This window comes from Lycorma delicatula, chromosome 1, assembly GCF_047948215.1.
Source record: "Lycorma delicatula isolate Av1 chromosome 1, ASM4794821v1, whole genome shotgun sequence".
NCBI lineage: Eukaryota > Metazoa > Arthropoda > Insecta > Hemiptera > Fulgoridae > Lycorma > Lycorma delicatula.
In genome coordinates, this window is record NC_134455.1 from 160,033,823 (window position 1) to 160,046,755 (window position 12,933).

General features: G+C 28.8%; 1 protein-coding gene across 1 annotated transcript in view; it reads right to left on the bottom strand.

Annotated features, from left to right (window-relative positions):
* LOC142317695 (multidrug resistance-associated protein 1-like) overlaps positions 1–12,933 on the bottom strand; it is a 203,261-nt gene that overhangs the window by 40,149 nt on the left and 150,179 nt on the right. The window contains exons 24-26 of the mRNA XM_075354243.1: positions 12,245–12,353; positions 5,635–5,761; positions 1,689–1,787 (exon numbers count right to left, since the gene is read on the bottom strand). Of these exons, the coding sequence (XP_075210358.1) occupies positions 1,689–1,787; positions 5,635–5,761; positions 12,245–12,353 (335 nt within the window). The remainder of the gene's footprint in view (positions 1–1,688; positions 1,788–5,634; positions 5,762–12,244; positions 12,354–12,933) is intronic.

Below are 12,933 nucleotides of genomic sequence, written 5' to 3' on the forward strand. Positions count from 1 at the left end.
TAGTTTCTGTCACACCATCAATTTCTTTTTTAAGTTTCCAAAATATTCTTGAAGAATTCTACAAGAAACTGTACAAACTATTTTTATATTTTGCCATAGTGCTAATCTTCATTTTTCTTGATGCTGTTTCAAAAACCGAGAAATTGTTTTTGAAAGCCCTTTTATTTTCTCTCACTGGTCAAGAAAGCCTTTGATAAAAGGTTGAAGTTTGAAAAAACATCTTACGATCAAAGGTATAACCCCAATCAGCATAAAGTATAATGTATGACACAGTAAGCTCCTCCTCTGCTGCTGTTAAGGCAGTCTGCCCTCCTTGGATTTTAAATCTTTGTTCTTGAAGTAACAATGCAGAACAGTATATGATATATCACAATCTTTTGCAGCTTGTCTAATGCTCTTACCTTTCTTCATTGCTGACAGAGCAGGTTCAAATTCGTTTGCAGCCCTTTTCTTTACGGTTTGGACCGAGGGTTGGGATGATAATCTCTTGGCATGTTCAGTTTTGCATGATCCTATTCACCCCAACTTTTGAAGGTGTCCCACAATAAATCACAAAATAATTAACAAAAAATTAAAATAGTAAACTTTTTAAAAAAACTAAGACATATATGTATTTGTTATAATAATGCAAAGGTACACACTAAGTACAAAGTTGATGGGTTAAAGTTTATGAAGCTGTATACAAGTTTTAGAGATTATCTAATCAGCTGATAACTCTGACATCTGTTGAGAGCAGTGCTGCCAACAGTGTTGCCAATGTTCTGGTTTTTAATTTTATTTTATCCAATCCTGTACAAAGTATCATTTTATTCATTTCATGGAATGTGGTACACCAGAAAAATATCAATAATGACCAAAGTTGATCAAGAAACACAATATAAAATTGTAGTAAAATTAGTAGGTATTAGCTAGACTCTAAAAATTAATATCACACACAAGAGTAATATTATTTTTTGAATAATCATGATAAAAGGAAATCATATATGAATAAAGGAAAGGGAGTAGAGGATGTGTAATTGAAGAAGAAATTGTTTGATTATAATTATTCAGCATGCAATCCAAAACAAGGGTGTAAAAGTACTGATCCCAATGAACATTTTAACATTTTGAAGAGAAAATAAATTTGCGTATATGCTAAATATGAAATTCTATTAAAACTAATTACAGGATTTTTTTTTTAAATCATTCTTAAGAGGATGAATTAGGAAAAAAATATTTATATTTCCAGTTATATTCCCAAAGAGGTGAAAATTTTAAATGAAAGTATCATGAGAAGGACAGGGTTAGCAGCCATTCATATATCCTGTTCATAGATTAAATTGTCTTGATATCAAAAAGATGATACATATTCCATAATGATTTGCAGGTACAGATTGCTTTCTTGATCTCAAAGAAACAAAAAAATACAGAGATACTATGCAAATTTAGTATGTATTCATGTGTATAATGATTATATCACCCAATTTTAATTAGTTGAATTATTAAATGCAAAGATATTAGGAACCAAATATTATATTTAAGTGAAAAATCTTTATTATACAGGCTCTACTAACAAAATATGAATAATATCAAGGGCTTAAAGTACTTGCTGCCATTAAAATGATAATTTCCTTTTTAAACCAAATTTTCATTTTATTTTTATATTTGTTTCTTTTATGGATAAAACTTTATAAATATGATAGTATTACCTGTGTCATTTTTGTGTACTCCTTTATTCTCTCAGCACCTACTATGTTTGTTTCAACCATAGAAGCATTTCTGACCAACATATTTAAATTAATTGTAATCTGAAAATAGGAAAGGAGTTTTGTATACATAAGATAAATACTCATAAAAACTTCATACTATGTGAAACTCATTTCACCACCCGTAAGTTAAAATCAGCATAATGTATCAAGAAGTTCTCCCGGGACTTTCATAACATATTTCACTCGAGAAAATAATGTAAAAAGATCATTTAAACATACCTCCCAAAATGCTTAGTTTGCGAGTTATGGCTAGTGAAAGATTTTGCCCGGATTTTAACTACCCCGCGGAAATGAAGTCGTACTGAAACTTTTAGAACGTTAATTGTGATACAGAATTAGTGTTTTCTTAAGATTCATGATCTGAAAAATCGAATAAAATAGGTCCCAGAACCGTATATGCAGTAGCTTTTTTTAGAAATCTGGGGTGAAAACCAATAAATTGGTTTAAAAAACCCTGTTTTTTATGTCTGACGTACAATAACTTAACAAAGTTATTATACTTTTAACAAAATGTATAATAAACACATAAACTTGTAAACAAAACCTGTACAAAATTTAATTCTGAAGAAAATGTTATAAAAAGTTAAATAAAACAAAGAAAAGTTAGAAAAATTCAAATTTTATTTAGAAACAGTACATTACTACATTTGCCAGAAAAGTACTTATTTAATGTAAACAAAAACCAAATACTTTTTTGGTGATGTGTAAAATTTGTAAAACAGAATTTACTGTTAAAAATATAAAAAAAAACAATAACTGGAAATTACACAACAGCTGTAAAACAAAAATAAGTAAAAATTAAATTTTTTGTATTAACAATGCACAATCTATATTATTGTTTAAATCATTCTGAAAGGAACATAAGCATATTGGGTACTGTGAACTGGCCTGTCGTCGCGAAGGTTTTCTGTGAATTTTAGTTTAAATGTGATCGGTTTGCCGTTGAAGAAATGCCGTATTTATTTACAACAGAGGAATACCAGGATATGGTATTCAATCAGTGTGTAATGGTAATATTACAGCTGCTGCAGTAGAATATGAAATACGTTATCCGACTCGCAGGATTCCAGATCTCAAATCAATTAGCGCGACTTTTCGCAATCTTCGGGACTCAGGATCACTACCCAGTATTTGTACACGACGCTGTTATTGATGAAATTATTATCGTTGCAGTTCTGAGCATTCCAGGCGTTGAATATAAAAAACACGCTTTTTTACTTCAATTTATTGGTTTTTACCCCATATTTTTCAAAAACCACTGCAGATACGTTTCTGGGACCTATTTTATTTGATTTTTCAAGACAAAAAACATAATTTCCACCATTACAAAAATATGCTAAAACTTATAACGTCAAAAAATACAATTTTTACTAATAATTAAACCAAGAATTTTGGTTTAGTTTGTCAATAAACAGGTTTATACTTTTGTATTGTCATCACTGCAAAAAGTACATTGCTGTCATGGGAAAAAAATTATTACATTGCAATTTCTCAGCAATACCTATATTTTCATAATAATTTAAAATATGTAAAAAGACAGATGATAAAAATCTTTGTAACAAAATTGCTTCAAAATTCAACATTCATGTCCAATAGTGAATAACACTACTGTGGTACAGTTTCTAGGATTTTTTTTTTATAAAGCTAAATAAAAGGGAATTAAAACCACTACATTAATTTCAAATGTATGTAGTTTCAAATGTAAATATTTTTTTACACACTTCCTCACCAATTAAAAATATACGCGATTAAAAGATAGAATATTGTACCATTGAGTGTGAAAGTGTGTGAGAGAGCTTACTAGAATGATGTAATGGGTTTGGACAGAAATGGTAGGGTTAGTGGAAATTAAACAAAAATAGCTCTTGGGATAGTAAATAGTAGATTGTAGGCAAAGGAGACTGAATAACACATTCAGTAGGATACCACAACATTGCCCTATTCAATACATTTTCAATAAGATTTCTTAAACTTTTCATTCCAGTCCAACTAATACTACTACAAGGTCTAGTGGGAGTCGTATCTGACTAGTACAATAGCATAAAAGTTTGTGCAGCTACTACCTTAGTGTTCAATGTTTTTTTTTCAGGTACATAAAGTGTGTAATTCAGGTACTGGTTGCTAACACATTTTGAGAGTAATGGAACATTCCTTAGAATTTCTAGCCATACGTGCAGGACAAATAATTTCCTTTGGTAAACCTAGCATTAGCAGCTATGCTAACTACAGCATTATTACTAACTAGTGTATCCTTCACTCGCCCTTAAACTTTATCCATTTTTAAGGTATGTTATGGATGGATTTAGCTAAGCAATTGTTTGGAAATATATTTTAATATGTAAAGCAAAATATTTTTGCTGAAAAAAATTGTAATTTTACGATTAATTATGTGAATAAAATACCCAGTATATTTCTTTTCTGTCACTACGTAGATATTTTGGTAAACTCCAATACAAGTTCAATGTTTTTTACTTGTTATAAATTTTTTTAGCCAACTTTAGTAACAAGTACTAAAAACTAAGTAAAAATATTTGTTTAAATAAGATCTTGTAAATAAATAATTTAACAAGATTTGCAAGGCACTCACATATAAAATAGTAACTTATATAGATCACCATCATTCAAAATAATATCCTCCTTCTGCCTAGTATCTTGGAAAGAAATTCAATGCAATTTTTCTAAGTGAAAACTATTTGTCCTGAATGGCATATCATTCTTATCCAGTGGTTGATCACCGTTTCATGCCCAGCATAAAATCATTGATCACTTACCTTGTGATGAATATATTAGACAACATTCCTCTTTTTTATCTCTTCAATTTTCACACATCTCTCACTTGGCCAAATTTCTTAATAAATGCAATTTCTTGATTAATATATTTATGTACGATCATAACATTATACATCTACATATTTTTTTTTTCTTTTCTTCCATCGTAGCTAGAATTTCAAAAAACAACTTTTTCATAAAAACAACTAATTTTGGATTTGCTTCTCATGATTTCTTCATTAATATTTTTAATATATTTTTGAGCAGAAAGTTTTAAAACAGAATTATGTATACAATAATTTTCATCAGTATTAACAAATATATTTTTTTTAAATGCAGCATAATTTAGACAAAGAAAGATAATTTAGATAAAGAATTTAGACAAATTCTTTATTAACATACTACTTTCTAAAAAAAAAAGAACATTAAATAAGAACTGAGCAAAAAGTACATTCCTTTGGTAAATAGTGTTAATACAATGTGTACATCGCTGTTGTAAAGCAAGAAGTTAACGTAACAGAAATAAAAACATTGGAACTGGACAAGTATATTATACAGAAATGGTATTTTTGTTTTTTATGTATCTCCATTATTGCTTTATTAACCGTATAAGTTTAAGATTAGTTTCTAATATGAGACATCTACCGAGTCAAATACGTTAAATTCAACTCAGAATAAATAAAAATGTTATAAACTCGGTAACTACTAGTATGTACCATAACTGATATTACATAGATTATACAATATGATGTTCATTGCACTTCATAAAGCTGTACACAAAGCTAGTGCTAGTGAAAAAGAAAAACAACAGTGTTATTCTGAATAATAATTTTCTTTAACAAAAACAGAAAACCTATAAAACAGCTGTAAGTCAGATGGTTAATGGGTTAATGTTATTAAATATCAACCATTTTCAATAGTATTTTTAAAAGGAAGACACATCAATACACTATAAAACAGCATAAAATATATGACAAACAGCTGCTTAAATTAAAAGGAATTTTTTTTTAATAAAAAGGCATCAATTCTGAATGAATAAATTATGAAAAGGTATGCTGTAAATAAATAAATAGAAAAATTCAATAAATTTAGATATAAAGGTAGAATAAATACTTACAGACAATGCATATGTTATGGTTAATCCAATATCACCAGCTGCCATACTGCCATGACTTATGACAGCACATACAGCAGTCAAGAATATAATAATATTACCAACAGTCTCTAGACGGACCTGCAACCAGCTGAAAGTGTATACATAACAATAGTCAGAATATATTACACTGAAAAAAGGTGCTGTGCAGCAGACAATACCATTCTAGCAGTTTAAGGACTGTTCGACTTTACAAATTTTACATAATCTGAAAATGGTAGTTGTACACAACTTTATTTCCTGCAGTTTTTTAAAGGTTAAAAAAGTTAAAAAAAAAGGTTGAAAAAAGTTTTAAAAGTTTCAGTTTTTGTAAGGTCTGTTCAATGATTTCAAGTAGTTACTACTTTATATTTTTACTAAGATTTAATAAATAGCATAACTAATAATTAGGTAAGATGATGATGCATTTTTTGCTTCCGTTCAGTGACCAGCTTTTAATGTAGTGTTCAAGTAATAGAACAATAAATAGCTTGATATTCAAAAACTCATAATGATGATTTTGGAATTACCTTGGGATAAACTGTCCCACTGGGAATAAATAAAATAAGGATTGAAGGGGACTGCACTCCTTTGGTACTAAAGTTTCAAATGTTAAATGAATATGATGTAAAGTACAAAAATAAAAGTATCAGAAAAAAAATTGAAAATGTATAATACAGAAATAGTATCTTTATTTTTTGGGATATCATTTACTGCTTTGTTAACCACAGAAACTTTGAAGATTAGTTTCTGATATGATGCATCTACTGAGTCATATATGTACAAAGAAATGTACTGAATTAAACTCAAAGTAAGTAAAAATGGATTAAAATAACATTTTTTGTGAAGAAATTAAGCCGGTTAGGGGTTAAATGCTGGCAACAAAAAAAGACTATAAACATTTTGCCATATATTTATATAGTAAGCATAAAATGTTACCAAAATTTAGTGTTATGGTAACTACCATGTTAAATAAAAAAGAATAATGCTAAATTAAAAAGAAAAAGTGGGTATGTCTGCCTTTTAACATATATTTGATGTTAACTTACTGGTTAAAAACATCAACTGAATTATAAAAGTATTTTAAATGAGTTGTAAACCTTGTTTGTATTTCTTACTGGAATTTTACACTTGCTAACATTATAAAAAATAAAAAATCTTTGTGCTGCCAAAACTCACTTTAAAACTCAAATTTTCTGAAGTACTTTCAAAAGAGTTATTTAAGCTGAACTTGTTTAATATATGGGTAAATAACATATCTGATCTACAATGTTTCTGTTCATTGAATATGCTTTTTATAGAAATTTTAAACTTTGTTCAACTGTGTTGAGTTTATAGCTACTTAAAAACTAAGCATAAACTTGTGTTAATATTATTACGTTGTTTGTGTTTTTATATTACTTGGATTCATTCTTTGTTTATAGTTGAATGTGGATCTACTCTGTCTACTGCAATAAGTAAATAAAATACACAAAATACAAAAGATTTATTATATATAAATAAAACAAAGCTGGTAATACTATATTCAAGGAACATCAATTGAACAGCCATGATTAAAACAAACATTACATTGGACAGACTAGACATGCAGTTCAATAACAGATACAAAGAATGCATCTAAGCAACACACATAAAAACAAAATCAACCCCTGGAAAACCAACTATAGAAATACCACATGCATAAAAACATATGGGCATTTGTTGCACACAATACATAATTTTAAGTGAAAATTCAACACCTCTAGCAACATTTAATTTTAAACACTAAATTAAAAAAAAAAAATACATTAAACCAATAAACACAACAGATCAGATACTACTGTTTAGTCCTAAATATTTTTGAGCACATTAGCAGGAGATTTTTTTTTATAAGGCAAGTGCCTAGTCCAAACAAATTTACCTGTCAATATTATTCCAATTTTTATTTTTTGTTAAGTTTATTCATTAATCTAACAGAAGTATTAATTAATCATGACATATTTATAAAAAAATATCTGTAAGCATATTTGTACAGTGTGCTATTTTGGCAAAAATATGTCATTTAAATATAGTATAATGGCTTTTAAAATTAGTATAAATTATTGGAGGAATAAGATCTTGCTACCAGATCTCATCAGGTCAACATCATTAACCTAATTTGTTCTGATTTTTATTAATATTCCAATCTAATCATCAAAAATGTATACAGTATAATATTTATTATTATTAGTAAATTGATTTTAATGATGCTAGTTTGGAAAAAACATGCCAATGAGAAATATATTTATGCACTTTAACTTACCATGGAAGCTGAGTAAGCAAAAGAAGCAGAAGCTGGCTAAGTGTTTGTGAAACACTTATTATCACTAAATACATTATATATCAGATATTTACACATACACGGGTTCCAACATTAACTAATATTTTCTATTTAAAAACCCAGTACTTAAACACAGTAGAAATACTAATGTGACAGAAAAACAAAATAGATATCTCATTACTACTTGATGTAAATTTGAATATTCATTTTTCATTCTTCTTCAGAATTTTGAATTACTCAAAAAGCTTAAAGTACTTTCCGTCCCTTTGTCAGAGGGAATTCAATGAGTTAAAGGGTTTCTTCATGTGGGTTTCTTCAATGAGTCCTTCAAGGGTTAAAAGGACTTCCTCTTTCAGTACAACAAAGGGATTCACATTTGTATATTTATCCTCCAAGAATCCTTATTTTTGAAATTATACTTTTTTTTTAAATACTTGGACAACAATACCTTCAAGTGAACTGCAGTAACGTCTCAAACTGCATTCTGCAAACAGAAATCATCTTCTTCCATAATAAAATTTGAGTATGACTGAGTGAGCAATTCTATAATTTTACAGTTACAATTAAAATTTTTCTTTCTGAATAACTTGTCCCTAATATTAAACATTGTTACACCTAGATTATGAATTTTTTTATTAATTTTGTTCATCTAACAAGATATGACACTGGGTTACAAGCCATATTTTCATATGCTTGATTATCCATTTCTTATCCTGGAAATAATGAGACAGATCATTCTTCTTATCAGTTAGAAACAACTGAACTTCCTTTCAGCATTACAACCTCTTGCAATCTTTATTGTGGAACATCCAACAAACTTCCAATCAAAAAGAACACTTCAATCAATGAAAACACATTAAACTGTTAGGATGATTGAAAGAAATATGAGAAGGTATCACATAAAAATTGCTATTGCCTATGTCATAAAGAATTCAATGGGTTTCTGAGTGGATTGGATTGTTTTATATTTAGATGCTAGATAAGTTATGATGGCTTCTTAGCTTTATTTCCCAGAAAAGTACTAATGACGTATTGAGACTGTCAAAATTGGTCAGTGTTGAAATGTAGTATCAAATAAGTTTGTAATAACTGCTACTGTACTTTTTAATGATTGCAAACCTTTTCTTATGTTTGCTGATAAGTTTTCCTCTCCTTTTGTAAATCCTGCAGATTACTCTGCAGGCTTGAGGGCAGATAAATCACAATTTGTTGTGTTACAAACATCTTAAATTCAAAATTTACAGCTTGAAAATTAAAAATATTTTTTATACATTATTTACATTAAAATCTAAATTTGTAGACCTATTACTTTTAAAAAATCACAGTACTCAGGTTTCAAAAAGTGTATTTTTGCAAATGTTGCCACTAAAGTGCGTAATACAGTTCCAGATCCATTAATTTCATTTGCAGTAAAAATATTACTGTAAGAAATAATTGAACAGAAGTATAAAATATTTCTTACATCCTTATTTTATACTGGAATATGTTACTATGTAGGATTTGATCTATCTATATTCTCAAGTGATATCATATAAAGATTTTTTTGTATTTTATTTGCTAATAAATATTCTATTTAATATATACCAAAGATCAGATAAAATCCTTACCTAGTTTAATTCAAGTGGCAACACCCACAGAAAGATTTCCTGTTATTGATGTAACATTCAAAAAATTATTACAAAAATCATGTGTGTTTTAAACCATTTTGAAAAGTATCTGCAAAATTCCAAAACTATCCTTCAACTTATGTAGCAGCCAATATTATAAACACTAGCAGCTGCAAAAGTAGGAGTAAGTAGTAAAGAAGTAAGTTAAGTAGTTCACTGAATTTAATTTGTATTTTTATTTCTGTAAAGTGTCAGAATATGATTTAAAAAAAAAAATTGGTACTAAAGCACATTTAGAAATTCAAATTTTTCTGGAATGTGATTGTATGGGGCAGTGTTTCAACATTTGGCATTGTTGGTCTGTATTTTTCTGAAGAAATAAATACGACAGTAACTTACTGTAAAAACAGGTGATTTTGGAATCATGGTGACTCAACAAAAGAAGATCAACAAAAAAGAAATTTTTTGTTGATCTTCAGATATCTTACTGTACAATATTTTATTACTTTCAGGTTATAGGTGGCAACACTGGGTTCTGAACTGTGATTTTGGTCGACTCTGAACAGCTGATATGGTAGTTTTTGTGTTTTTTTTTTTTTTAAGTTTAAGTCATAAATTAACCAGAATTTTACATCTGAGCTTTTCCTGTAGGTAAGAAAGTAATTAGAATTTAATCTTAATTTTCTACCTCATGTTTAATTATAAAACTTACGTTTTGTCAAAACTGATACTTCATCATGGAATTAATGTGAAAATATTCAGAGACAATTTACCAGGAAAGGGATGGATCAAAGAAGTTTTGCAACATCGCAAAAACATTATTTCACAGAGATGGTGCCAAAATATGAAGCATGCACACTCTGCATTAAACATGAAATTACTTTCAAGAGTTGAGGAAGACTATAGGAGATGTATCACCAGAAGCAATAGTTAACTATGGCAAATTAAATCTTACAGATGGTCCTGGAGTGAAGAAGATAATTTGTCATTGAGGGGTTAAAAATCCAATGCAAACTGACACTTTGAAACGGTCATATTCTGTCATGTTTTCAGGAACTGCTGCCGATCATTGGTTACCGCTTTTTACTGTTTATAAAGCCTGATGTTAAAAAAGCATCTATATTAAAACTGTACCACATTGGGACCTACATGAGCCAGAGACAAACATCAGGAACACAAAACCTGGAGAAGATGAAGAACAGGAAGGTACACACATATGTAGAATTGGAGTTCTCATCAGAGGAGACTGATGATTCTGAGACATCAGTGGTTAAGAAGAAAGTTAAGACTTTGAAAAAATAGATTATGAAAGCCTAAATGTCGATGATTTTATAATTGTTAACCCTAAGATGATGCCTTAATAAAATCATATAAAAAAATTTCTTTGTAATATTATAGAAAAAAAGTCAGTTACAGTATTAAATGTTCAATCATGAGAAAATCTATAAAAGCTTGGTCAGGCGATCTGATCGCGCGATGTCCTACATTATAATACCGCAGGGAGTGGTCATTATGATGTAGCGACCTTCTATTCATTCGGCGCTCGAATCTGACCCAGAGCGATCGTGTTGCACATTCTGTCCGGATGGACATGTTCGGATGAACGCTTACATTAGTTTTCTACATATATGTTATTAAGTCATATGTTATTCTGTTTAATCATATGTGTTACGTTATATGCTTTATTATGTTTAATTATATGTTATCAAAATGTCAAGATGACAACAAATTAAATAACAATTCAACAAGCAACAAGGCGTTGTTTCAATTTATCACCTATGAACATACAGTCCAACCTTGCTCTAAAATCTACCATAACGTGTTATCGGTCTTCAGACGAGATAGTTCGTAACAATGTAACTCTAAAATCTTTAATGTTACTTGATTTTTAAATGGATTTTGAAATTGTCCAAAGTCACCAATATTAACAGTACCTCTGAACTTTATAATATTTAATAACTTACTATTTAAATATTCAGTACCCTTTTCACCTTATGAATTACAGCACTTAGGGAGGCAAAACAAAGAATTATGGTTTCAATAAGATACTTTTACTAGTCACATGTCGCAAATTCCAATGGATGTATTGAGACATATGTTTTCAGACTTCTTGATTTCGCACTACAGTGATGTCATCTGACCATCAAAAATTTTGACTTTACAGCAACGGAATTTTATTTTATGATTTTTTAAGGTCTAGAATGCATATCAGCAAGCCTTGAATGTTACAGTAGTTAGGACAGAATTAAACAAGAAACCTTTGCGTTGCCACTGATGCGAAAATGCTACAGAAAGTCGTGGATTGTGGAAATGTAATTTTTTAAATTTAAGATTCTGATTGTTTGCCAATAAAATTAAATTTTTTTGAGAGTAAACTGTATAGATTTTCTTTTCTCTTTTTTAAATAACTTGTGCCATAACCTAAAATCTAAATTAGTAAAAAAACAATGACACTTTTATTAAATCATAAAATTGTTAAATATTGTGAACATACCAAAATGAACAACTAATTATTGAAACAGGAATTAGTTAAAAAAATCTTTTCGTATGCAAATGAGAACAAAAAAGCCAACAAAAATTATACCAATTTACCACATATAAAAATTAAATTAATACTTGGTGAAACTTTCAACTAGTTAACCGATGGATAGATAGCCATTATTATACTTAGAATGCAATAAAATTGTACCGGTCACATATAATGCTGGGATAAATGCAAATAATATTTCTTTCCATAATTTCATGGTTCTCCTCAATAAATCTTTTCTGAACACCATAAGCACGTATTGATGATGCTCCTGAAACATCATGAAGAAAATATCAAATAGAAATAACAAAAAAATTCTCAATTTTAAGTGCAACATGTAATTTATTAGGACTGCAAACCTAAGGTCTGTATGTACATTTGTGTGTGTTTCTCATTTTTTGTTTAAATGCAAAAAAATTTTGGTATAATATGATCCTCAAATCTCTAAGTACCCTTAACTAGGGATGTCTCTGTATATGCACATTTTTCACTGTAAACTACAGTGAAAATGTAATAGTCAAGTCAACAGTATTTTCTCTAAAGATGAAAAAAAAAGTAAAGGAATATTATAAGTTAGAAGAGAATAAAATTTCTTGAAAAAATTTATTATGAAACCTACATCCAGAAAATAGGGCAAAAAGGCTGTTACATTTGTTATCTGGAATTTTTTTATTTCTTTGAAGGTATACATTTAAGTAAAATTTATAATTAATAACAAACCCATTTCCATGACTTTAATTTGATTTCAAAATGCTGTTGTAAAATTTGAATTATCCTAACAATTTTGACAATATTAACTCAAAGAAAACAACACTCAATCTGATATACTTAGTTTTATGAAAAGAGTGCTG